The sequence below is a fragment of the Mobula hypostoma genome, chromosome 12 (genome assembly GCF_963921235.1).
Source record: "Mobula hypostoma chromosome 12, sMobHyp1.1, whole genome shotgun sequence".
Classification (NCBI taxonomy): domain Eukaryota; kingdom Metazoa; phylum Chordata; class Chondrichthyes; order Myliobatiformes; family Myliobatidae; genus Mobula; species Mobula hypostoma.
This window is the reverse complement of record NC_086108.1, coordinates 111,360,115-111,387,443: the sequence shown is the minus strand read 5'-3', so window position 1 is coordinate 111,387,443 and position 27,329 is coordinate 111,360,115. Positions and strand designations below refer to the sequence as shown.

The window sequence follows — 27,329 nt, the reverse complement described above, 5'->3', positions numbered from 1 at the left end:
TGTTGAATGCTTACGAGATGACTTTTTAGAGCAGCTTGTGCTTGAGCCTACCTAGGGCAAGGCTATCTTAGATTCATTCATGGTTTGGCTTCCAGAATGAAGATTTAGGAAGGGGGCTGCCCACGTCTGCTGCAGGCTCGCTGGTGGCTGACGAGGCCAATATGGGACAGGCAGGTCCGGCCACAGCGGCTGCAAGGGAAATTCTGTTCTGGGTTTGGTGCTGCTGTGCCACAGTTCTTCATCCTTCTCCTTTTGTCCTCAATGCCAGCCCTGCGTGTGTTCCCAAAGGAGGAGACAGACTGGTGAATGGTGTGTCGCCAGGCCTCGCGATCGGAGGCTAGTTTAGACCACTGGCGATGGTCGATGTGACAGGCACCAAGAGATTTCTTCAGAGTCCTTGTACTTCTTCGGTGCCCTTCTGTCACGGTGGCCAGTGGAGAGTTCTCCATACAGCACAATCTTGGGCAGGCGATGATCCTCCATCCTGGAGACGTGCCCTGCCCAGCGCAGCTGTGTCTTCAACAGCATGGCCTCAATGCTGGTGACCTCTGCCTGTTCAAGGACTTCGATGTTGGTGACGAAGTCACTCCAGCGGATGTTCAGGATGGTGTGGAGGCAGCGCTGGTGGAAACGCTCAAGGAGTCGTAGGTGGTGACGGTAGGTGACCCACGACTCAGAGCCGTACAGGAGGGTGGTCAGTACAATGGCTCTATACACGCTGATCTTTGTGTCTTTCTTCAAGTGCTTGTTGTTCCAGACTCTTTTGGACAGCCTGCCGAATGCGCTGTTTGCCTTTGCCAGTCTGTTGTCAATCTCTTTGTCGATCTTGGCATCTGACGAGATGGTGCATCGCAGGTAGCTGAACTGGTGGACTGTCTTCAGCTCTACCTCACTGATGGTGATGCGGGGAGGGTGGTAATCTTCCTGAGGTGCGGGCTGATGGAGAGCTTCTGTCTTCTTCAGGCTGACTTCCAGTCCGAAGAGCTTGGCAGCCTCTGTGAAGCAGGATGTTATATGCTGCAGGGCTGTCTCTGTGTGGGCAACAAATACAGCATCATCGGCGAAGAGTAGCTTTTGGATGAGTTGTTCCAATATCTTGTTGTGGAATTGTACTTGCCTCAGGTTGAACAGGCTGCCATCGGTGTGGTATCGGATGTAGACATCGTCCTCGTCATCAAGGTCTTCTTTGGCCCTTTCGAGCATCATGCTGAAGAAGATGGTGAAGAGAGTTGGTGTGAGGACGCAGCTTTGCTTTACTCTGTTGCCTATTGGGAAGGGTTCTGAGAGGTCGTTGTTATGTCTGACTTGGCCATTCTGATCTTTATGTAGCTCGATGACCATGTTGAGGAACTTTGGGGGGCATCCCAGTCGTTCCATTACTTTATTACTATTTATTATTTATGGTGCAACTGTAACAAAAACCAATTTCCCCCAGGATCAATAAAGTATGACTATGATTTGCCACAGAACTTCCCCGCTCACAGTGTCGAACGCTTTGGTCAGGCCGACAAACGTCATGCACAATCCCTTGTTCTGTTCCCTACATTTCTCTTGGAGCTGCCTGAGAACAAATACCATGTCGGTGGTGCTCCTGTTGGCTCTGAAGCCACACTGGGGCAAGTGAGGTCTGGGCCTGACATCCCGCTCATCTAGGGAAAGTGTACACGCAATACATCGCCTCTCCTTTCCCAGTGTAGTGATCACCGCGTGGTCACTGTCTGGCTATCTTAGATTGGGTGTTATGTAATAACCCAGATCTTATTAGGGAGCTTAATGTAAAGGAACCTTTAGGGGACAGTGATCATAATATGATTGAATTCATACTGCAATTTGAGAGGGAGAAGCATAAGTCATGTGTATCAGTATCACAATGGAACAAAGGGAATTACAAAGGCATGAGAGAGGAGTTTGCCCAGGTGGATTGAAGTAGGGTACTGGTAGGGACGACAGCAGAGCAGAGAAGGCTGAAGTTACTGGGAATAGTTCACAGAGCACAGGATAGATTGTTCCAAAGAGTCAGAGGTTCTCAAATGTCAGGGCTAAGTAACCACAGCTGACAAAGGAAGTTAAGGACTGCATAAAAGCCAAGAAAAGGGCATATAAGGTAGCAAAAGTGAATGGGAAGTTAGATAATTGGGAAGCTTTTAAAATCCAACAAAATATAACTAAAAAAGCTCTAAGAAGGGAAAAATATTAAATGAGGGTAGACTAGCCAATACTATAAAGCACAATACCAAAAATGTTTTCAGTTGTATAAAAAGTAAAGGGGAGGTGAGAGTCGATATTGGACCACTAGAAAATGATGCTGATGAGGTAGTAATAGGAAACAAAGAAATGGCAGATGAACTTAATGGGTACTTTGCATCTGTCTTCACTGTGGAAGACACTAGCAGTGCGCCAGAGGTCCATGAGTGTCAGGGAGCAGGAGTGTGAGCCATTGCTATTACAAAGGAAAAAGTGCTAGGCAAACTCAAAGGTCTTAAGGTGGATAAGTCACCTGGACCAGATGGACTACATCCCAGAGTCTTGAAAGAATTTGCAGAAGAGACAACGAATGCATTGGTCATGATCTTTCAAGAATCACTTGATTCTGGCACAGTCCTGGAGGTCTGGAAGATTGCAAATGTCACTCCACTCTTTAAGAAGGGAAGAAGGTAAAAGAAAGGAAATTATAGGCCAATTAGTCACACCTCAGTGGTTGGGAAAGTTTTGGAGTCTATTATTAAGGATGAAGGGAAATCTTACGTGACCTAATCTATTAGAGTTCTTTGAGGAAATACCAAGCAGGGTGGACAAAGGAGAGGCAATGGATGTCATTCACCTGGATTTTCAGAAGGCATTTGATAAGGTGCCACACATGAGGCTGCTTAACAAGATAAAATCCTATGGAGTTACAGGAAAGATACTGGAATGGATAGAGGAATGGCTGACGGGCAGAAGGCAGAGAGTGGAAATGAAAAGGGCCTTTTCCGGTTCGCTGCCAGTGACTAGTGGTGTTTCTCAGGAGTCAGTATTGGGACCGTTACTTGTCACATTGTTTGTCAATGATTTAGATAATAGAATTGATGGCTTTGTGGCAAAGTTTGCAGATGACCCAAAGATAGAAAGAGGGGTAGGTAGTGCTGAGGAAGCAACACGATTGCAACTGGACATAAACAAATTGGAAGAATGGGCAAAAAAGTGGCAGATGGAATACAGTGTTGGAATTTCCTTGTACAAGACTCCCAGAAGGTTAATTTACAGGTTGAGTCTGTGGTAAAGAAGGCAAATGCAATGTTGGCATTTATTTCAGGGAGAACAGACTATAAAAGAAAGGAGATAATGCTGAGGCATTATAAGACACTAGTCAGGCTGCACTTGGAGTTTTGTCAAAAGTTTTGGGCCCCATATCTCAGATAGGATGTGTTGTCATTGGAGAGAGTCCAGAGGAGGTTCACGAGGATATTTTCAGGAATGAAGTGTTTAACATATGAGGACCATTTGGCAGCATTGGATGTGTACTCACTGAAATTTTGTAGAATTCAAGGGATTTCATTGAAACCTTCTGAATGTTGAAAGGTCTAGATAGGGTGGATATGGTGAGGATGTTTCCTATGGTGGGTGTATCCAGAACTAGAAGAAACAACCTCAAAATTGAGGGGCAACCCTTTAGAACAGAGGTAAGGAGGAATTCTTTTAACTAGAGAGTAGAAAATCTGTGGAATGCTCTGCCACAGACTACAGTGGAAGCCAAGTCTGTGAGACATTATGCCTGAAGTTGATAGTTTCCTGATCCATCAGAGCATCAAATGATATGGAAAAATGGCAGGTGTGTGGGGTTGAGTGGGATCCAGGATCAGCCATAATGGAACGGCAGAGCAGACTCGATGGGCTGAATCGCCTGATTCTGCTCCTATGTCTTATGGTCTAATATTATAGATTAGGTTTATTAGAGTTGATTTAACCACCATATATTTACAATGTGAAGGGAAATAGGAGCATCTGGGGAACCTTCACGGTCACAGGGAGAACATGCACACTCCATTCAGACAAAACCGAACCCTATTTGCTGGAATCACAATACATCCTCAATGCCACTGAGAATAAAACAATCCGCTAAGGCATTGAAACATGAAATATATTCACGCCCTCAGGTTGGAGGCTACCCAGACGAAGTATAGGATGTTGCCCCTCCAACCTGAGTGTGATGGATGGAGCATAGGTGCTCAGCTAACACAACGCTCCATCTGTCCGAAAAAGCGGGCGGGATCTCCCAGTGGCCACTCATTTTAATTCTACTTCCCATTCCCATTCTGACATGTCAGTCCACTGTCGCGATGAGGCCACACACAACTTAGAGGAGTATCACCTCGTATTCCGTCTGGGTAGCCTCCAACCTGATGGCATGAATGCCAATTTCTTGAACTTCCAGTAAATGCTCCCCCCCTTTACCATACCCCATTCCCTTTTCCTTTTCTGACCTTATCTCCTTGCCTGCCCATCACCGCCCTCTGGTGCTCCTCCTCCTTCCCTTTCTTCCATGGCCTTCTGTCCTCTCCTATCAGATATCAGACTCTCCCTTCTCCAGTCTTGTATCTCTTTCACCAATCAACTTCCCAGCTCTTTACTTCACCCCTTCCCTCCTCCCGATTTCACCTATCAACTTGTGTTTCTTCCTTCCGCCCCCCACCTTCTAAATCTGACTCCTCAGCTTTTTTGCTCCAGTCCTGATGAAGGATTTTAGCCTAAAATATCGACTGTTTATTCCTCACCTGCCCAAGGGTTTCAGCGAGATGTTAAGACCCAGTTGGTGAAGATCTCTGATGATAGATACTGCCTTCTCGAGGCAGTGCCTCCTATAGATGCTGTCAGTATCAGTAGTGGGGAGAAACATCGACTGTACTCTTTTTCATAGAAGCCACCTGGCCCTTCTGAGTTCCTCCAGCATTTGGTGTGTGCTGCTTGGATTTCCAGCATCTGCAGATATTCTCTTGTTTAAAATTAAATAATATGGAATGAACTGCCAGAGAAAGAGGTTGAATCAGGTACACTAAGAAAACTTAAAAGGTACTTGGACAGGTACATGGATAGGAAAGGTTTAGAGGGAGGTGGGTTTAGCTTAGATGGGAATCTTGGTCAGGATGGAGCAGTTGGTCCATAGCGCCTGTTTCAGTGTTTCGTGAATTTATGGTCAAAGAGTTGAGTATTAAAATTGGGAAGGTTTAGGAAGAATATTTTCTCCCAGAGAATGGGTAAACCCAGAACTGATTCCAGATTCTAATCACATCTGAAAGGATGGAGGAGACAAGGACTGTCACAATATTGAACTTTTCTCTTTAGAGTGAAGGAGGATAGGATACATTATAGGCTGAAGGGCCTATGATGTGTTGTAGTGTTCTACGTTCTAGGTTAACCTAGCTGATCATTACAGCTTCTTACCTTAAACTAAAGTTCTTGGTTCAGTAAGCATTCTTGTTTCTTTGAATAATTCAGTAAGGATTATATGTAAAAACACATTAATTGCATGGGTCATCACACTACCACATGACACATGCACCTTGATTATAGTAAAATTGAAGTCACACCTGTATTTTGGACTCCCAGCTTCATTTGATTCAGTTTTATGTTTTGGAGTTACAAAACGCAACAAAAATGATTATATTGAAGAGGTTATAACGATGAGGAGTGTTAAGGTTATTGAGGGGCCTTTCCTCAAAAATAAATGGTCCCTGATTGCAACCTGATAGATATAATTAAAATATTAAACGTACAGTAATTGATAAGCTTTAGAGAGAATCTATTGTCTTGTGGTCATAAGTATTCATTAATAAATCCATTTGGGATTCAGAAGGTGTTAACAGGAGAGTTGAGGAGATTACACAAAATCTTGGAGGAACTCAGCAGGTCAGACAGCATCGAAGGAGAGAAATAAATGGTTGTTGTTATGAGCTGAGGCCCTTCATCAGGCATTTTTTTGTGTGTTACTCTGAATTTCCAGCACTTGTAGAATCTCTTCTGTTTATGAGTGGTGGAGGTTCCTCCCACAAAGATGGAGATCAAGAAACCGTAAGAAATAGGAGTAGAATTAGGCCACTTGGCCCATCAAGTCTGTTCCAAAGCCGGTGAATAAGACTGAATCTTGCTGATCAAGCAGTTCAGAAATCTTCTATTCATGTTTTTATTCTGTCTTCCGCAGACGAATGCACTGTAACGAATGACCGAGTTGTCACCTTTGACAGTAACGAACTGAATTATCACATACCCAATGACTGCTTCTACGTTTTGACCAAGGACTGTACCCCCACTCCAGCCTTTGTGATGCTAATGAAGCGCGCTGAGAGTCAGCAAACAAAGAAGAGAATCAAACTGCTTGTATCGGCCACCAATACGTAAGTAGCCAACCTTACATCAGAAAGATGACTAATGTCAATGCATCTGATGTAACTTTCATTAAAACATAGACTTGTGGCATCTTGAATCAGTTTTCCTTTGTACTAATGAACTGCTGAGTACACTGCTGTAACAAATTGATCTGTAGGGATGGTATGCAAGGCAAGGTTTTCACTGTACCTCAGTACACGTGACAGTAATAAACCAACTTACCATGCAGCACCCAAGCTCACAGAGCTCTGAGCCAGTAGTTCTACAACTGCAGTAACTGCACATTACTACAAACTAGTTTCTACCCTGCAAGAATTAATTATTAATGTAGAGGCTAAGTTTTGAAGCTGAATTAGACTATAAGACACAGGAACAGAATTAGGCCCTTTGGCCCATCGAATCTGTTCTGCTATTCCATCTACCTTGGCTAATTTATTATCCTTCTCAAACCCATTCTCCTGTCTTCTCCCCATAACCTTTGACACCTTTACTAATCATGAGTCTATCAACCTCAGCTTTAAATATACTTAATAGCTTGTCCTCCACAGCCATCTGTGGCAATGAATTCCACAGATTAACCATCCCCTGGCGAAAGATATTCCTCCTCATTTCTGTTCTAAAGAGACATCCTTCTATTCCAAAACTGTGCTCTCTGGTCCTAGACTTGCCCACTATATGAAATATCCTCTCCCCATCCACTCTGTCCAGGCTGTTCAATATTCAATAGGTTTCAATGACAGCCCCCTGGTTCTTCTAATCTCCAGCTGGTGTAGGCCCAGAACCATCAAATGCTCCTCATAAATTAACCTTTTCATTCCCAGAATCATTCTGTGTATCTACTCTGGAAATTTTCCAATGCTGGCACATCCTTCTTTAGATAAGAGGTCCAAAACTGCCCTCAATTCTCCAAGTGCGGTGTGACCAAACCCTTAAAATGCCTTTGCATTACTTCTTTGCTCTTATGTTCAAGTACTCTTGAAAAGGATGCTATTGTTAGACCATAAGACCATAAGACAGAGGAGCAGAATTAGGCCATTCAGCCCATCAAGTCTACTCCGTCATTCCATTGTGTTGATCCCGAATCCCACAACCCCATACACCTGCTTTCTCACCGTATCCTTTGATGCCCTGACCAATCAGGAAATTATCAACTTCCGCCTTAAATATACTCACAGAATTGGCCTCCACTGCAGTTTGTGGTAAAGCATTCCACAGATTTACTACTCCCCAGCTAAAAAAAATCCTAAAAGGACACCCCTCAATTTTAAGGCTGTGCCCTGTAGTTCTGGATACCCCCACCATAGGAAACATCTGCTCCACATCCACCCTATTCAGATCTTTCAACATTTGGTAGGTTTCAATGAGATCCCCCCCACATTCTTCTAAATTCCAGTGAGTACAGGCCCAAGGCTGCCAAACGCTCCTCATATGTTAACCTCTTCATTCCCAGAATCATCTTCGTGAACTTCCTCTGGACTCTCTCCAATGACAACACCTCCTTTCTGAGATATGGGACCCATAACTGTTGACAATACTCCAAGTGCAGCCTGACTCGTGTCTTATAAAGCCTCAGTGTTATTTCCTTACTTTTATAGTCTATTCCCCTTGAAATAAATGCCAACATTGCATTTGCCTTCTTTACCATAGACTCAACCTGTAAATAACCTTCTAGGAGTCTTGCACAAGGACTCTTAAGTCCCTCTTCACATCTGATGTTTGAACCATTTCCCCATTTATATAATAGTCCACACAATTGTTCCTTTTACCAAAATGCATTATTGTACATTTCTCAGCACTGTCTTCCATCTGCTACTTTTTTGCCCAATTCATCCAATTTGTCTGAAGTCCTGCCACGATCCCATTTCTTCTTCAGCCCCAGCTATCCCTCCACTTATCTTCATATCATCTGCAAACTTTGCCACAAAGCCACCAATTCCATTATCCAAATCAATGATAAGCAATGTGCAAAGTAACAGTCCCAATACTGACTCCTGAGGAACACCACTAGTCACTGGCAGCCAACCAGAAACTGCCCTCTTTTTTCCCACTCACTGCCTCCTGCCTGTCAGTCATTTCTCTATTCATGCCAGTATCATTCCTGTAAAGACATAGGATTTTATTCTGTCAAGCAGACTCGTGTGTGGCATCTTATCAAATGCCTTCTGAAAATCCAAGTGACATCCACTGCCTCTCCTTTGTCCACCCTGCTTGTACTTTCTCAAAGAACTCTAATAGATTTGTCAGGCAAGATTTCCCTTTACAGAAACCACGCTGACTTTGACTTATTCTATCATTAGTGTCCAAACACCCTGAAACTTCCGACACTTTCCCAACCACTGAGGTTAGGATAACTGACCTATAATTTCCTCTCTTTTGCCTTCCTTTCTTCTTAAAGAGTGGAGTGACATTTGCACTCTTCCAGTCCTCCAGGACCATGCCAGGATCAATTGAGTCTTGAAAGATCACAACCGATGCATCCATTATCCCTTCAGCAACTTCTCTTAGAGCTCTGGGATGTAGTCCATCTGGTCCAGGTGACTTATCCACCTTAAGACCTTCGAACTTGCCTCGCACTTGTTCCATTGTAATATCAATGGCATTCACTCCTGCTCTCTGACACTCACGGACCTCTGGCACACTGCTAGTGTCTTCCACAGTGAAGACAGATGCAAAGTATCCATTAAGTCCATCTGCTATTTCTTTGTCCCCCATTACTACCTCCCCAGCATCATTTTCCAGTGGTCCAATATCCACTCTCACCTCCCTTTTATCTTCATATAATTGAAAAAAACTTTTAGTATCTTGCTTTATATTATTGGCTAGTCTGCCCTCATATTTCATCTTTTCCCTTCTTGTAGCTTTTTTTTAGTTTCCTTTTGTTGGATTTTAAAAGCTTCCCAATCATCCACCTTCCCATTCACTTTTACTACCTTGTACACCCTTCCCTTGGCATTTATGCAGTCCTTACCTTCCCTTGTCAGCTACAGTTCCCTACTCCTGCCATTTGAGAGCTTCTTCTGTCCCCATATCTATCTTGCACCTTGTGAACTATTCCCAGAAACTTAAGCCATCTCTGCTCTGTCATCATCCCCACCAGTATCCTCCTCCATTGTGTTTGCCTTCCTTACCATTGACTCAATCTGCAAGTTAACCTGCAGGGAATCCTGTACTGGTATTCCCAAATCCCCTTGCATCTATGCTTTCTGAAATTGCTTCAGTTAGAAAATTGTCTACACCTTTATTCCTTCTACCGACATGCATGGCCATACACTTCCCTACTCTACATTCTAGCTGCCACGTCTTTACCCATTCTCCCAATCTGTCCTTCTGCAAACTCTCACCTTCCTCAACAGTACCTGCCCCTCCACCTTTGTATCATCTGCAAACTTGCCCATAAAGCCATCAATTCCATCATCCAGATCATTGACATATAATGTGAAAAGAAGTGGTTACAATACCAACCCCTGCGAGACACCACTAGTTACCAGCAACCAACCAGATTAGGCCTCTTTTACTCCCACACTTTGCCTCCTGCTTGTCAGCCAGTCTTCTATCCATGCCAGTATCTTTTCTCTAATACCATGGGTTCTTATCTTGTTAAGCAGCCTTATGTGTGGCACTTTGTCAAAGACCTTCTGAAAATCCAAATAAACAGCATGCCCTGACTCCCCAACAAGAGAAAATTTGCAGATGCTGGAGATCCGCGAAACACACACAGAAGTTCTGCTGAAGGGTTTCAGCCCAAAATGTCGACCGTACTCCTTTTTCCTAGATGCTGCCCAGCCTGCTGAGTTCCTCCAGCATTTTGTGTGTGTTGCTTTAATTCTCCTTTGTCTATCCAGTCTGTTATTTTCTCAAAGAATTCCAACAGATTTTTCAGGCAAGACTTTCCCCTTAAAACCAGCTTCTCTCTCATGCCTCTGTAATTCCCTTTACTCCACTGTAATACTGATACATCTGACCTTATTTTCTTTTAAACTGCAGGGTGAATTCCATCACAATTTGATCACTAGCACCCAAGGGTTCCTTTACCTTAATCAAATCTAGTTCATTACACAACACCCACTCTGGAATTGCTTGTTCCCTAGTCGGCTCAGCCACGTTGCTCAGAAAAGCCATCTCATGAGCACTCTACAAATTACCTCTCTTGGTATCCGGTACCTACCTGATTTTCCCAATCTATCTGCATATTGAAATCTCCCATGACTATTGTAACATTGTCCTTTTTAACATTCATTTCTATTTCCCACTGAAATATATATCCTACATCCTGGTTACTGTTTGGGGGCCTTTATATAATTCTTATCAGGGTCATTTCCTGCACATTTGCTGTCAGTCCAAGAGCCTCTTGAACCTTTCTATCATACCTGCCTCCACCATCACATCTGGCAGCACCCACCACTCACTGTGTAAAATTGAAAACTTCCCCTGCATGTCTCCTTTGAATTTAACCCTTATCACATTAAATGCATGTCAAGCATTTTGTGTACATTGACTTAGATTTTCAGCATCTGAAGAATCTCTTGAATCTCTATCACAGAAAGATACATTTTTTCCCCTCTTTCAGTCTGACAGGGAATTATTCTTTCCAATTTCAAGTAATTTGCTCCCTCTTTGTCCCCTTTCTCTCTTCCTGATCTATCCAATTGTTCCTACACCTACCTTAGCCCCTCCCTCACCCTGTTTCCTTACCCTCCTCCACCTGTTCCATCTGCCCATCACCCACATGTTCCTCTCACTTGGTCAGAAACATTCCAGCCTAGACCCTGATGAAAGGTCTTAGCTCAAAATATTATCTGTTTATTCTCCTGCATAGATGCTGCCGGACCGCTGAATTCCCACAGCATTTTATGTGAGTTCCTCACACTGGGTCCCCTCCCCAACTGTCCTCATCTGCCCACCCCACCTCCCTTGCTTTCTTCTGTGGTTCACCTTCTCTCCCATGGATTCCATTATCTGCAGCTCTTTGTCACCTGCACCCAATACCCCCAGCCTCTGTTGCTATGCCCACTCTCCCCTCCTCTATCTGCCTATCCCCCCTCCTCACCTAGATCCACCCATCACCTCCCAGCTCCGTCACGATTCCCACTCTCCCCTCTTCCATCTGCCTATTGTCCCTCCTCACCTGAATCCACCCATCACCTCCAGCCTCTGTCACTATGCCCACTCTCCCCTCCTCCATCTGCCCATCACCCTCCTCACCTGGATCCATCACCTCCCAGTCTCTGTCACTATCCCACTCTCCCCTCCTCCATCTGCCCATCACCTCTCCTCACCTGGATCCATCACCTCCCAGTCTCTGTCACTATCCCACTCTCCCCTCCTCTATCTGTCCATCACCTCTCCTCACCTGGATCCATCACCTCCCAGTCTCTGTCACTATCCCCACTCTCCTCTCCTCCATTTTCTTATCACCCCTCCCCACCTGGATCCACCAATCACCCCCAGCCTGTCACTCCTTCTCATTGATACCATCAAGGAGGTGGTATTGGAGTCTGAAGACACACACTCATTATTTTAGGAACTGGCAATCTTCCCTTCCTCTGAGACAGTGGGCCTTTTTGCCACGTCACTGATCCACCCTAGACAACTGTGTTGCTGTAGTCATAGCTAAAGTGGCTCTCCGATCTCTAGATCTGCTCAAAATATCAAATACTTTGATTTCAAACTAGAGCAGGGATTCTCAACCTTTTTTTTAATGCTATGCACCCCTAATATTTATCAGGCCATGGAGCCCAGGCTGGGAACATTTGTACTAGAGGTTCTATTAAACAGAAGAGATTCTGCAGATGCTTGAAATCCAGAGCAACACACACAAAATTCTGGAAGAACTCTGCAGGTCAGGCAGCATCCATGGAGGGAAATAAGCAGTGAACATTTAAGGCCGAGATCCTTCATCAGGACTGGAAAGGAAGGGGGCAGAGGCCAGAATAAGACGGCGGGAGGAGGAGGACAAGGTGAGAAGCTGGGAGGTGATAGGTGGAAGAGATAAAGGGCTGAAGAAGAAGGGGGACAAGAGAATTGTTGATGCAATTCATTTGTTACAGCTATTCAAGGTCACTTTTGGGGATAGTAATTTTTAAACCTGCTCTCAATTCTCAGTCTGCCCTGATGGAAAATGATTCAAAATCAGAAGCAGGTTTACTTCGTGGAATGTGTTGTTTTGTGGCAGTAGTGCACTGCAATACATTAATATACTCTACTTTATAATAGGAAATATTAATAAATAAATATTGCAAGAAGAGAACTAAATAAGGAGTACAGTGAAATATATAAAACAAACAATAAATTAATAAAGTAAATGAAATATGAAGTAGTTCAAAAATAGTGAGGAAGTGTTCATGGGTTCATGGTCTGTTCAGAAATCAGATGGTGGAAGGGAAGAAGCTGTTCCTAAAATATTGAGTGTGTGTCTTCTGGCTCCTGTACCAGGAGCAATGAGAAGAGGGCATGTCCTAAGTGGTGAGATTCCTTACCAATGGATGCTGCCTTCTTGAAGCATCACCTTTTGGAGGGAAAAGGACCTGAGAGTGCATTGATATTGTCCTGTAATTGATGGTAATTGTAATAATGTGTGGGACACTCAGCAGGACAGTCAGCCTCTGTGAAGAGAGAAATCCGATGATTTTTGAATAGTTTTCATCAGATGTGCAGTATTAGACCTGGCCCCTCAGTCACCAGCTCAGGAGCATAACACAACTAGGGCGCCGCAGTAGCGTAGAGCTTAGCACGATGATATTACAGCTCATGATGTCGGAGCTGTAACGTGTTCAGTTCTGGTGCCGTTTGTACATTCTCCCTGTGACTGCCAAAGTTTCCTCTGTGTGCTCTGCTTTCCTCCCCCAGTGCAAAGATTTACTGGGTAGTAGGTCATTGTAAATTGTCCTGTGATTAAATAGGTGTGTTACTGGTGGTGCAGCTCGGTGGGTGGTATCTCTAATAAGTAAATGAATAATGAATCACTGTCTCTTCCTCTTTACCTTGCTCCCTTCCCCAATAATCCTGTGCTATTTCAACAGAACTAAAGGTTAACGTGCAGGTTGAGTTGGTGGTGCAGAAGAGAAATGCAATGTTAGCATTCACTTTGAAAGGATTATAAAATAAAAGCAAGGATGTAATGCCTAGGCTTTATAGGGCATTGTTCAGACTACAATCGGAGATTGAGGGCAGTTTTGAACATTATATCTAAGAAAGGATGTGACTCCGTAGGGGGTTTACAAGAATAAATTCAGGAATAAAAGGGTGAGCGTATGAGGAATGTTTGATGGCTCTGGTTCTGTATTGACTGGAATTTAGAAGAATGATGGGGATTCTCTTTGAAAGCTATCGAATATTGAAAGCTTGGATAGAATGGATGTGGAGAGGATGCTTCCTACGGCGGGAGAGTTTAGGACCAGACAGCACAGCCTCAAAATAGAGGAATGTCCATTTAGAATGGAGCGAGGAGGAATTTCTTCAACCAGAGGGTGGTGAATCTTGGAATTCATTGTTACAAACACTGTGGATGCTACATCATTGAGTATATTTAAAATGGAGGGTGATAGATTCTTGATTGGTCAGGGTGACAAAGGTTACGGGAAGAAGGCAGAAGAATGGGGTTGAGAGGGACAATGAATCAGCCCCGATGGAATGGTGGAGCAGACTCAATGGCCTAATTCTCCTCCTATGTCTTATAGGGTGTAATCTTGGTTTTCCTTTTGACAGTGTAATTGAAGCTTATCCCACAGAGGATGGAGTCAAGCTCATGGTGGACTCCGTTGAAACCACTCTGAGAGACGAACAAACGGTGTTAAGTGGTGAGTCAATATTTCCCAGTTGTTGTTGGAACTGTTATTGGGAATGTTACTGCCCCGACCAGGGTTGGGGATGACTATCGAGGACCCAGTGTAGGACGGGGTGATTCAAGATAATTTAATATCATTTCCAGTACACAAGTGTAAAGGAGAATGAAATAATTGTTACTCGATCTGATGCAGCACAAAAAAACACAGTAAGATAAAGAACACAATAGTAATAATAAAAACAATAAATATAAATACATAAGATGGTTTATATCCGCAGAGTGACTGTACGTCTATAAAGTGACACTAGGCACAGGAGTGTCTGTACACAAGGTGATTGACAGGAAATGATAAAGTAGTGGTGGTTGGGGGTGTGGAGGGGTGGGTTACTAGGTGGAGATGTTGATCAGCCTTACTGTTTGGGGAAGGTAACTGTTTTTGAGTCTGGTGGTCCTGGCGTGGATGCTACGTAGCCTCCTTCCTGATGGGAGTGGGACAAACAGTCCACGAGCAGGGTGGGTGGGATCCTTCATGATGGTACACTATATGTGCCAGTAGCTATCCTCTGATCTGTGCCTCTTATCATCTTGTACACTTCATCCTCCTTCAATCCAAAGGGAAAAGCCTCACAATGCTCAGCCTATCCTCATACTCATAGAGTTACAAAATACACGTGGACTAAGATGTTAATTGTCCTGTGCTATCACCAGTGTGATCATCAGTTGATCTGCCACCTGTCTTCAGAAGTTTCGGCCCGCTTATGATCAAGACTCCCTCGAGGTGGTGGGCCAGCAGTGCTAAAGCACCATCTCCCACTGGTGAGCTTAAAAACTTGGCATCTGTCTCTATCAGTCACTTCCATCCAACAGATAGTCTACTCTTCAGGTGTCTATGTAACTACTGAAGGGTTTGCAAGATATGTATACACTGTCTGACTATCTGCCCCTCTGGAGATACTTGGTCCACACCCATGCTGATCCTTTCTCTGCTGCCTCAGCTACAGCCCTGCTGGTTGACTTGATCTCTCTTCCAGTGAAGCCAAGGTCACGCAGCCACTTCTGGAGAGTGAACGCAATAAACCCACGACAGCCTACTTCGAATAGATAGCATGAGACCTTCCACCCTCTGTCTCCGCACTCTGATCTTAATTCTGCATACTTGGTTAACTTGTACTCATGGGCTTCATCAATGTTGTCTTCCCAGGGGACTGTGAGTTCACCAATAACCGCTTCTCTACTGCTGTCAGACCATACGATTATATCTGGACGCAATGTTGTGAAAGCTATTTGCTCCGGGAAACTGCCTTTCCCATCCAGGTTGGCCTTGACACACCAATCATTGGCTGAAGAAAGTATGCTTGATCGTGGGCCTGCGCTGTACACCCTTGACTTGGAGCCTTCTTTCACAAATGATATGCGATGTTCTGTGCAGCATGGGGCATGAGATAAGTTGTGCTGCAATACTCTCTGCTCAACCGCTTCTGTTACAACTTTGAGAAAGTTGTTATGTCTCCAAGTGTACATGCCGCTGGAAAGATTGACTCTGCATGCACTCAAGATATGTTGAAGTGTTCCCTTCTCACCACAAGCAGCACACCTGTCTGTCTTATCTTCATACCAGGTGCTGAGGTTGGCAGGTGTTGGGAGCAGATCGTACGCTGCTCTGCATAAAGAAATGCAGAGTGGTTCCATCTGCCACAGAACATTCCAAGATAGATGTCGTTGTTCAACACTTTCCCACCAGGTCCGAGCCCTTTGTTTGGCCAGGCCAGCTGTTTTAGCTAACCTCTTCTCCTCTTCTACCTCTCGTATTTCTTGTGTTACAAGCTCACGGCGCTCCTTACCTGTAGAAGATGACCACCACTTGTGGGTTGTCCACCCAAGTCCCTGGCGGCCTAGCTGGATAGCCCCAACCGTCTCCTTGTGCTTCAATCTGGACTCTGCCTCATCAACTGCTACACGGGCTGACCACTTCCTGCCTGATCTCACATCTGGCTGGGTGTTCTTGATGACGGGGTCTTTTGGGTCTCGAAGCATCAAGAATGATCTTACCTTGGCTACCCTGACTTCCTCAACAAGGGATTGTACTGGGATGGTAAGCTTTGTCTGGCTACTGTGGATTGCAACATTGGTGAGGCTGCTCGGTACTCCAAGCCACTTCTTCACATACTTGTTGATCTTCCGTTCCATTGCCTCAACGTGGGACATTGCCACTTCATAGACAGTTAGTGGCCACATTATCCGTGACATCAGTCCGTACTGCAAGCACCACAACTTCAACTTGCCAGGCAAGCCACACTTGTCAACAGACATCAGACCTCTGCTGATCTGTTCTCCTGTCTCTTGAACCCTCTTGGTGTCTCTCAGCTCCTCTGTGTACCATCACCCGAGGCTCTTAACTGGTTGGTCCTGAATGGATGGAATTTCCTCTCCACAAAGGGTGAAATGAAAGTCAACCAGCTTTCCTCTCCTAAGAACAAGGCTCCTTGACTTCTTGGTTTTGAACTTCATTCTTCCCCAATCCATTAGCTCCTCGAGTCTAGATAGTACATTTTCCACTGCCTCCGTGCTGGGACCCAAAAGGGTAAGATCATCCATGAACACTCGTATTGGTGGTAACTCCTCTCCGCCATCAAGTGCGACACCTGGTCCCACTGATTCTGCAGCCCTCACAATAACCTCCATGGCTAACACAAAAAGGATGGGTGAAATTGCACATCCCATTGGGATTCCAACATCCAAGCTCTGCCACCTAGTTGTAAACTGCTGAGTGGAAAACCTCATCCGGAAATCGTTGTAGTACTGCATAACAAAGTTCCTCACCTTAGCGGGAATCCATCGGAATTCCATCGCAAACTCAATCAGGACATGGGAAACAGAACCATACATATTTGCCAGATCAAGCCAAACTACAGCCAGATTTCTTCTCAGCCTTTTTGACTCCTGGATGGTATGCCATATCATACTAGAATGTTCAAGGCATCCTGGGAAGCCTGGTATTCCTGCCTTCTGCACAGATGTATTTACCAATCCATTTTCAATCACAAATGAAGATATTCTTTCTGCCAGAATGCCAAACATAATCTTCCCCTCTCCATTCAGGAGTGAAATTGGTCGGAACTGATTCAATGTAGTAGAATTCTCTTCCTTCGGGATGTATACTCCTTCAGCCTCACTCCATGACAAAGGAACAACACCTTGTCTCCACACCACCTTTAACAATCTCCACAAGTATTTCCTCAGCTGTTCACACTTCTTGAACACCTTATACAGCACTCCATTAGGTCCTGGCACTGAGCCTGAACTTGCCTTTCTGATGAACCGTTCGACTTCTGCCAGTTTGGATTCTGACAGATCGAACTTCACTCCTGGCCTGGTAGGCTTCACAAGCCCTGAAATGTCAAGCAAAGGAGCCTCCTGCTGTTCGTTAGAGTAAGTGCTTGCTAGGTGATCCTCAAGTTCTTATTGAGAGATGTTAAGCTGCCCACTCTTACTTTGTTCAAACAGTTTCTTTGTGAACTCGTGAGGGTTCTCAAAGAACGACTTTCTTGCCTTCTCTCTCTTCTTTCTCTTTTTATGTTGTGACTCTGCACGACGGAGTGATGCTAACTTTATTCGAAAATGCTCTCAGAGATCAGCAAGCCCTGGCTTGTCACTCTCACTTGCTACCTTCCACCTCTGTCTCAACGATCTAAGCTCTGTCCTCAACCTACTGATCTCCTTCTGGCGCCTGCTTGGTTGCTGTGTAGGCTTTGGTTACTTCAACTCAACCAAACCAAACCTGTACTTTCCAACATCGTAAATCATATCACCCATCACTTCCAACTTTCTCTTTGATGTTCCTCTGAGAGTGTTCTCCAACATCATACTGATATCCTCATCAAATACATGCCAAGCCTTCTCATCTGCCATTGCTGGCCACTTGACCTTCCTCTTCTTCTCTACCTCCTCACCACCGCCATCATGCGAAGAATCTACCTGGGTACTGTGGTCTGAAACCTGACCTGGGTTATCTCCCGTCTGACCTGGAGTATGATGACTCACTCCAGAGCGAATTGCTGTGGCTTGTGAATCAGTGGTTGAAAAGACCACATCATCTGTGCTTGGTGAAGAAATCTCATCTTCATCCATTGGGATGGAATAGCACTTCAACTTTGCTTGGTGGACTCGTAAACCTTTAATGCTGGAAAACACTCTCCCACACCAACACACTGGACACTCAGAGCCTTTTATCCTAGCTCTGGGTCGTAGTCGTTCCCTGTAATTAACTGTATCCGTCCGATTGGGTCCATCATTCTCCCTCCCTCTTGGAGGACCCCGTGGGTATGTTTCTCCATGTAAACTAGAAGCTTCGAGAGGTGGGTGCTCATCTGAGCTGGTGCCCGGACTGCCAATCCCGACACCTCCGGTGCCAGTCTTTTCTGGCTGTCCGCTGTCTCTCCACGCTGTCACCGGACTATTCCCGGTTGCCAAACAGACTATTCCTGGTAGTCACTGGTGTCCAGAACAAAAGAGTTACAAAATACACATGGACTGAGATGTTAACTGTCCTGTGCTATCACCAGTGTGATCATCAGTTGATCTGCCACCTGTCTTCAGGAGTTTTGGCCCGCTTATGATCAAGACTCCCTCCAGGTGGTGGGCCAGCAGTGCTAAAGCACCACCTCCCACTGGTGAGCTTAAAAACTTGACATCTGCCTCTATCAGAGTTGTTGGTCACTTCCATCCAACAGATAGTCTACTCTTCAGGTGTCTATGCAACTACTGAAGGGTTTGCAAGATATGTATACACTGTCTGACACAGATATGGCACAGACTCAGAGACAGATGCACGCACTGAAAAACTAAACCTTAACCTTCGGTGGTGGTGCAGAGATGTGCCCCTACCAAAGGAGGTGTAGGTCGCTCTTTCCCTCCACTAGCCTGCAGGTCATGAACTGAGAGCTTGGATACATACATGGAATTATGATGTAGTGGCCATTACAGAGACTTGGCTGGCACCAGGGCAGGAATGGATTCTCAATATTCCTGGATTTCAGTGCTTTAAAAGGGATAGAGAGGGTGGAAAAAGGGGAGGAGGGGTGGTATTACTGATCAGGGATACTATTACAGCTATAGAAAGGGTGGGTAATGTAGCAGGATCCTCTTTTGAGTCAATATGGGTGGAAGTCAGGAACAGGAAGGGAGCAGTTACTCTGCTGGGGGTATTCTATAGGCCCCCTGGTAGCAGCAGAGATACAGAGGAGCAGATTGGGAGGCAGATTTTGGAAAGGTGCAAAAATAACAGGGTTGTTATCATGGGTGACTTTAACTTCCCTAATATTGATTGGCACCTGATTAGTTCCAAGGGTTTAGATGGGGCAGAATTTGTTAAGTGTGTCCAGGACGGATTCCTGTCACAGTATGTGGACAGGCCGACCAGGGGGAATGCCATGCTAGATCTAGTACTAGGTAATGAAGCGGGTCAGGTCACAGATCTCTCAGTGGGTGAGCATCTGGGGGACAGTGACCACCACTCCCTGGCCTTTATAATTATCATGGAAAAGGATAGAATCAAAGAGGACAGGAAAATTTTTAATTGGGGAAAGGCAAATTATGAGGCTATAAGGTTAGAACTTGCGGGTGTGAATTGGGATGATGTTTTTGCAGGGAAATGTGCTATGGACATGTGGTCGATGTTTAGGGATCTCTTGCGGGATGTTAGGGATAAATTTGTCCCGGTGAGGAAGATAAAGAGTGGTAGGGTGAAGGAACCATGGGTGACAAGTGAGGTGGAAAATCTAATCAGGAGGAAGAAGGCAGCATACATGAGGTTTAGGAAGCAAGGATCAGATGGGTCTATTGAGGAATATAAGGAAGCAAGAAAGGAGCTTAAGAAGGGGCTGAGAAGAGCAAGAAGGGGGCATGAGAAGGCCTTGGTGAGTAGGGTAAAGGAAAACCCCAAGGCATTCTTCAATTATGTGAAGAAAAAAAGGATGACAGGAGTGAAGGTAGGACCGATTAGAGATAAAGGTGGGAAGATGTGCCTGGAGGCTGTGGAAGTGAGCGAGGTCCTCAATGAATACTTCTCTTCGGTATTCACCAATGAGAGGGAACTTGATGATGGTGAGGACAATATGAGTGAGGTTGATGTTCTGGAGCATGTTGATATTAAGGGAGAGGAGGTGTTGGAGTTGTTAAAATACATTAGGACAGATAAGTTCCTGGGGCCTGACGGAATATTCCCCAGGCTGCTCCACGAGGCGAGAGAAGAGATTGCTGAGCCTCTGGCTAGGATCTTTATGTCTTCGTTGTCCATGGGAATGGTACTGGAGGATTGGAGGGAGGCGAATGTTGTTCCCTTGTTCAAAAAAGGTAGTAGGGATAGTCCGGGTAATTATAGACCAGTGAGCCTTACATTTGTGGTGGGAAAGCTGTTGGAAAAGATTCTTAGAGATAGGATCTATAGGCATTTAGAGAATCATGGTCTGATCAGGGACAGTCAGCATGGCTTTGTGAAGGGCAGATCGTGTCTAACAAGGCTGATAGAGTTCTTTGAGGAGGTGACCAGGCATATAGATGAGGGTAGTGCAGTGGATGTGATCTGTATGGATTTTAGTAAGGCATTTGACAAGGTTCCACACGGTAGGCTTATTCAGAAAGTTAGAAGGCATGGGATCCAGGGAAGTTTGGCTAGGTGGCTTCAGAATTGGCTTGCCTGCAGAAGGCAGAGGGTGGTGGTGAGGGAGTACATTCAGATAGGAGGATTGTGCCTAGTGGTGTCCCACAAGGATCTGTTCTGGGACCTCTACTTTTTGTGATTTTTATTAACGACCTTGACGTGGGGGTAGAAGGGTGGGTTGGCAAGTTTGCAGACGACACAAAGGTTGATGGTGTTGTAGATAGTGTAGAGGATTGTCAAAGATTGCAGAGAGGCATTGATAGGATGCAGAAGTGGGCTGAGAAGTGGCAGATGGAGTTCAACCCGGAGAAGTGTGAGGTGGTACACTTTGGAAGGACAAACTCCAAGGCAGAGTACAAAGTAAATGGCAGGATACTTGGTAGTGTGGAGAAGCAGAGGGATCTCGGGGTACATGTCCACAGATCCCTGAAAGTTGCCTCACAGGTGGATAGGGTAGTTAAGAAAGCTTAGGGGGTGTTAGCTTTCATAAGTCGAGGGATAGAGTTTAAGAGTCACGATGTAATGATGCAGCTCTATAAAACTCTAGTTAGGCCACACTTGGAGTATTGTGGCCAGTTCTGGTCACTTCACTATAGGAAGGATGTGGAAGCATTGGAAAGGGTACAGAGGAGATTTACCAGGCTGCTGCCTGGTTTAGAAAGTATGCATTATGATCAGAGATTAAAGGAGCCAGGGCTTTACTCTTTGGAGAGAAGGAGGATGAGAGGAGACATGATAGAGGTGTACAAGATAATAAGAGGAATAGATAGAGTGGATAGCCAGCGCCTCTTCCCCAGGGCACCACTGCTCAATACAAGAGGACATGGCTTTAAGGTAAGGGGTGGGAAGTTCAAGGGGGATATTAGAGGAAGGTTTTTTACTCAGAGAGTGGTTGGTGCGTGGAATGCACTGCCTGAGTCAGTGGTGGAGGCAGAGACACTAGTGAAGTTTAAGAGACTACTCGACAGGTACATGGAGGAATCAAAGGTGGGGGCTTATGTGGGAGGCAGGGTTTGAGGGTCGGTACAACATTGTGGGCCGAAGGGCCTGTACTGTGCTGTACTATTCTATGTTCTATGTTCATCCTTGGACAAGCTTAGCACCTGCTTAGCCCCCAAACAGGGTCATGTGAAGCCATGGGAGCAGGTGGTGGATGGTCGTATGAGTAGCCGGTGCAGATCACAAGTCCTCGTTTGTGACCACTGACAGCAGGCAGACAATCTCTGAAGAGTATTGACAATGGCAGGGGTCACCCGTCTTGTGTAAACACTGCCCAGAAGGAGGCAATAGCAAACCACTCCTGTAGAAAATTTGCCAAGAACAATCATGGTCATGGAAAGACAATGATCACCCACGTCATACATAATGACACACATCACACATAATAAACAAAACCTTAACTTAATGGCCTTCCATCCTCTACTGCCTCAGTAGTTCTGTGTGTGAGCTGTACTTGAATTTTGGGCAGTTTTACCAGGTTAGCATGTTTGCCTATAAAACCCATTGAAGAAATAGCAATCTGTTTGTTTTCTAGATATCATCACCATTCAAAGGAACGGGATAGGAATTACTCTGCAAGCCCCGTCAATCAGTATTGAGAGCTTGTACTTTGATGGGGAGAAAATCCAGGTATCTCCAGCTTAATAACTGATTAAAGCTTTCAATGTAACTTTTAAATATTGACGATTAGTTTTATTTGTCACATAAACTTGTGCAGTGAAATCTGTCATTTGCATTAACGACCTACACAATCTGAGGATGCGCTAGGGACATTTTGCAACTATTGCCATGCTTTTGGCACCAACATACTGTAGCATGTCCACAATTTATTAACTCGAACCTGTACAACTTAGGAATGCGGGTGGAAATCCAAGCACGCGGAGGAAACCTGCAGAGTCATGGGGAGAAGGTGCAGTCAGCAGGCGGAATTGAACCAGGGTAGCTAGCACTGTAACAGCTCTACACTAACAGCTACACTACTCTACCACCCTTCAGGTTATGCCCACAACCTACTAACCCTAACCTGTACATCTTTTAAATGTGGGTGAAGCCCAGAGGAAGTCTGTGCAGTCACAGGGAGAAGGTACTGTCACGTACCCTGTGACGGGTTAAAGAACCAGCAGAAATGGAAAACACTTTGGAGTCCAGTATTGCTATTAACTAATAGTATTTATTAGTAACTACGCAGTACAGTAACATAAATGCAGATATATCAAACAGGTTAGCAATGATTATATATAAGTAAGTGTGGAATATATATGAAAACCAAGCTTTTTCAAGTCTAGGGGTAAATAGATACAGTCTTACAATAATGAGTAAAGTTCAGTTTAGTTCATGGTATTGAGTTGAGTAGTGATGGAGAGAGAGAGATTTGAGTCTTCAGGTGAGCTGACGCTGTCAATCTTCCCGTTGTCCTCCGAAATCCTTTAGAAGTCACCGACTGTGACCACAACAAAGGGAACTGTTCTTCTGTGGTGGAATTATCAACCTAGGCGAGGGTCGGACACACAAATAACTCCCCACCGGTCACACCCTTTTCACACTGCAAGAGCCACTGATTGATCCTCCAAAACCCACCTTTTCTGTGGGCACAACAAAGCTCATTCAGTGTCCGAAACCATTGTCTGTAGGTCTATCATCTGACCTTCTATTTATCTCACCGTGCTGAATACCAACTGTCTCTCAAGTAGCTCCTCCCTTCTCTCTCTGTAAGAACTTACAAGCAGGCAGCGTCCTTGAGGAAAGTATAAACAAACTGTGAGCAGTCTTTGCCTCTCTCGCTCTTTCTTTCTCTCTCTTTTTAACAAGGTGTCTGTGTTTGGCACCTCTCTCTCTCTCTTCCAAAAGCACAGTTTATAGGGGTAATTCAGGACCCCGTCACAGTACAAACTCCTTACAGACAGTGGTGGGAATCAAGTTCCAATTGGTGATTACTAGTGGTGTAAAGCATTCGTACTAACCAGTTTGCTAACTTTGTAGTTAATACTTTTGCCTCTATGTGAAGACGGCCCTCGACCAGATGATGGGGAAGACGTGTGGACTCTGTGGCCTCAACAATGGTGAGAAGAAGTTGATCATGCCCAACCACGAGGAGGCCAGAGACGTGGAGCACCTTTTCGAGTCCTGGTTGTGTCCAGGAACCTCCTGCAAAGATGGTGAGTGAGTCCACCCCAGTGTAGATCATGTAAATGGAAGCACCATTGGACCTGCGTTGTTCCTGTTACAATAATGTCCCTCCGTTGAATTTCAGACTGCCGAGTCCGACGGGAATTTGTGGAATTGGGAAGGATCATTGATTTTGAAGGACAGGCATCTAGATGCTATTCAGTCGAACCAGTACAGCGGTGCCTGGCCCAATGTACACCTATGGAAACTCGGTCTCGTCATGTCAACTTCCACTGCGTACCCTCCAGTAAGTCCACTCTATTGACAGAAAACCAACATGAGAAGTGAAAGTAACTGAATATTGTGGATTGAGAACACAAAATACTGAGTATACAAATTAGGCTGTTCTGTTGAAATTGTATAAGACATTGGTGAGACCTAATTTGGAGTATTGAGTGCAGTTTTCGTCTCCTACCTACAGGAAAGAAATCAATAAGATTGGAAGAGTTCAGAGAAACCTTATATGGATGTTGCCAGGATTTGAGGACCTGAGTCATAGGGAATGGTTGAATAGGTTAGGACCTTATTCCGTAGAGTGTAGGAGATTTGATAGAAGTATACCAAATTATGAGGGGTAAAAATAGGGTAAATACAAGCAGGTATTTTCCACTGAGGTTAGGTGAGACTAGAACCAGAAGAAGGGCACAGATAAAATTTACAAGGATGTTGGTTGGATTTGACCAGAGTCACAGGGAAAGGTTGAATAGATTAGGACTTTATTCCGTACAGCACAGGAAAATAAGAGGAGATTTGATAAAGGTCTTCAGCAACTGTGGAGAATGAAGGGACTGGACCTGAAACATTCCTCTCCACAGATGCTGACTGACCTACTGAGTTTTGTGTGTCTTTCTCTTGCTCCTGTTTCTTTCTGTTCTGTTAGTCAAGCATGTATTAATCTATTGGCAGATCGCGCTGTGAATGCATCTACCATGTCCAGCTTCCATTGGAGAGCAACACACATCAGTCTCCCTACAGACTCACACACAGACTGCACATGTCAGTGTGCCAAGACATAAGGTCACCATGTCTGTCTACAGTATAGAGCTTATCTTCCTCTTCTACATTGCCAAATATTTGTTTTTTGGCCGAGGATTTACACGGCCACGCTTTGCTGAATGGCTGAGATACTCTGAAGCAGGAAATGTGTAATTTAATCAGGAATTTTAAAATCTGAATAAAATATTCATTCATCAACAATTGTGAACAATATAGCTGTCTTGATGAATGATTTCACTCAAATGGTGATGCAATTATTGTGACAACGACTGAATAAATTAAACCACAAACAAGCCTTTCTGGTGTAAGACTGGTAAATTGGTTTATTGTTGTCATATGTACTGAGCTACAGTGAAAGACCTGCCTTGCATACTGTCCATACAGATCATTTCATCACAGCAGTGCAAGGGGAAGCAATGAAATGCACAATAAAGAGTTACACTTACACGGGAGGTGCAGTGCAAGTAGACAATAAGGTGTGAGGCTATAACAGGATAGATTGTGAGGTCAAGAGTCCAGTCCGTCTTTTCATACTCGGGACGGATAACAGTGAGATGGAGGTTGTCCTCAAGCCCAGTGGTACATATTTTCAAGCTTTTGTATTTTCTGCCTGGCGGGAGAGGAGAGAAGTAAGAATATCCAGGGTGGGTCAGGTCACTACTGTAATATGGAAAGGGTTGTTTTCCAGCAAAGCAGTGCTCGGAGGCCTTCAAAAGTAAAATTTTGAGAGTACAGAGTTTGTATGTTCCTGTTAGAATAAAAGGCATGGATAACAGTTGACCATATACAGCCCTGAGATTCATTTTCTTGCAGGCATTCACAGAAAAATAAAGAAATATAGATATGAAAAACTATACATAAACAGCAAGTGACAAGCAACCAATCTGCAAAAGAAGGCAAAGTGTGCACAAATAACTTAAAAGAAATAATACACTGAACATGAGTTGTAGAGACGTTGAAAGGGAGTCTGTAGGTTTGTGCAATCAGTTCAGAGTTGATGTGAGTGAAGTTATTCATGCTGTTCCTGAAGCAGGTGGTGTGGGATTTAAGTCTCCTGTACATCTGGCCCGATGCCAGCAGTGAGAAGAACATATGCCCTGGGCGGTGGAGATCCTTCATGATGAATGCTTCCTCCTTTCGGCTGTGTTCTGCATCAGTGTGCTCATCTGGGTTGTGAAGAGTACTTATAGCGTCATAAAAAATTACAGTATAGAAACAGGCCTTTCAGCCTATTTTGCTTGTGCTGAACCATTTAAATTACCTACTCCCATTGACCTGCACCAGAACCATCGCCCTCCATACCCCTACCATCCATGTACCTATCCAAACTTCTCTTAAACATTGAAATTCAGCTCTCAGGCACCACTTGCACTGGCAGCTTGTTCTACACTCGTACCTTTCACCCTTAACACATGATCTCTAGTTGTAGTCCCTCTCTATCTCAGTAGTGGCATTCATTTCTAGAGGAATAGATTATAGGAGCAGGGATGTGATGTCGAGGCTCTATAAGGCGCTGGTGAGACCTCACTTGGAGTACTGTGGGCAGTTTTGGTCTCCTTATTTAAGAAAGGATGTGCTGACGTTGGAGAGGGTACAGAGAAGATTCACTAGAATGATTCCGGGAATGAGAGGGTTAACATATGAGGAACGTTTGTCCGCTCTTGGACTGTATTCCTTGGAGTTTAGAAGAATGAGGGGGGACCTCATAGAAACATTTCGAATGTTGAAAGGCATGGACAGAGTGGATGTGACAAAGTTGTTTCCCATGATGGGGGAGTCTGGTACGAGAGGGCATGACTTAAGGATTGAAGGGCGCCCATTCAGAACAGAAATGCGAAGAAATATTTTTAGTCAGAGGGTGGTGAATCGATGGAATTTGTTGCCACGGGCGGCAGTGAAGGCCAAGTCATTGGGTGTATTTAAGGCAGAGATTGATAGGTATCTGAGTAGCCAGGGCATCAAAGGTTATGGTGAGAAGGAGAGGGAGTGGGACTAAATGGGAGAATGGATCAGTTCATGATAAAATGGCGGAGCAGACTCGATGGGCCTAATGGTCGACTTCTGCTCCTTTGTCTTATAGTCTTATGGTCTACCTTCCTCAAAAAACTCTTTCAGATTGGTTAGACACGACCTACCACACAAGAAGCCATGCTGACTATTCTTAATCATTCTACGTCTATCCAAATACACATTTGTATGATGTGTGTTTTATTTTCCTCTTTCTCCATGAGCTGGCTATGGTCTTTTTGAAAATTGGGTTGTTTGGGTTTCTTGCTTTGTGGCTGCCTGTAAGCAAACAAATCTCAAGATTATACATTCTTCGACAATAAATGTACTTTGATTGATATATCTGATCCCTTCATTCTC

At 44.6% G+C, this 27,329-nt stretch overlaps 1 protein-coding gene across 3 annotated transcripts in view; it reads left to right on the top strand.

Moving 5' to 3' along the window:
* LOC134355067 (vitellogenin-like) overlaps window positions 1-25,409 on the top strand; it is a 116,205-nt gene extending 90,796 nt beyond the window's left edge. For all 3 annotated transcript variants that reach the window (XM_063064794.1, XM_063064793.1, XM_063064792.1), the window contains 6 exons: window positions 6,176-6,368; window positions 14,065-14,156; window positions 22,336-22,430; window positions 23,806-23,956; window positions 24,052-24,213; window positions 24,873-25,409. In XM_063064794.1, the coding sequence (XP_062920864.1) occupies window positions 6,176-6,368; window positions 14,065-14,156; window positions 22,336-22,430; window positions 23,806-23,956; window positions 24,052-24,213; window positions 24,873-24,982 (803 nt within the window). In that variant the 3' untranslated portion in view covers window positions 24,983-25,409. The remainder of the gene's footprint in view (window positions 1-6,175; window positions 6,369-14,064; window positions 14,157-22,335; window positions 22,431-23,805; window positions 23,957-24,051; window positions 24,214-24,872) is intronic.
* The last annotated feature ends 1,920 nt before the right edge of the window (window positions 25,410-27,329 follow it).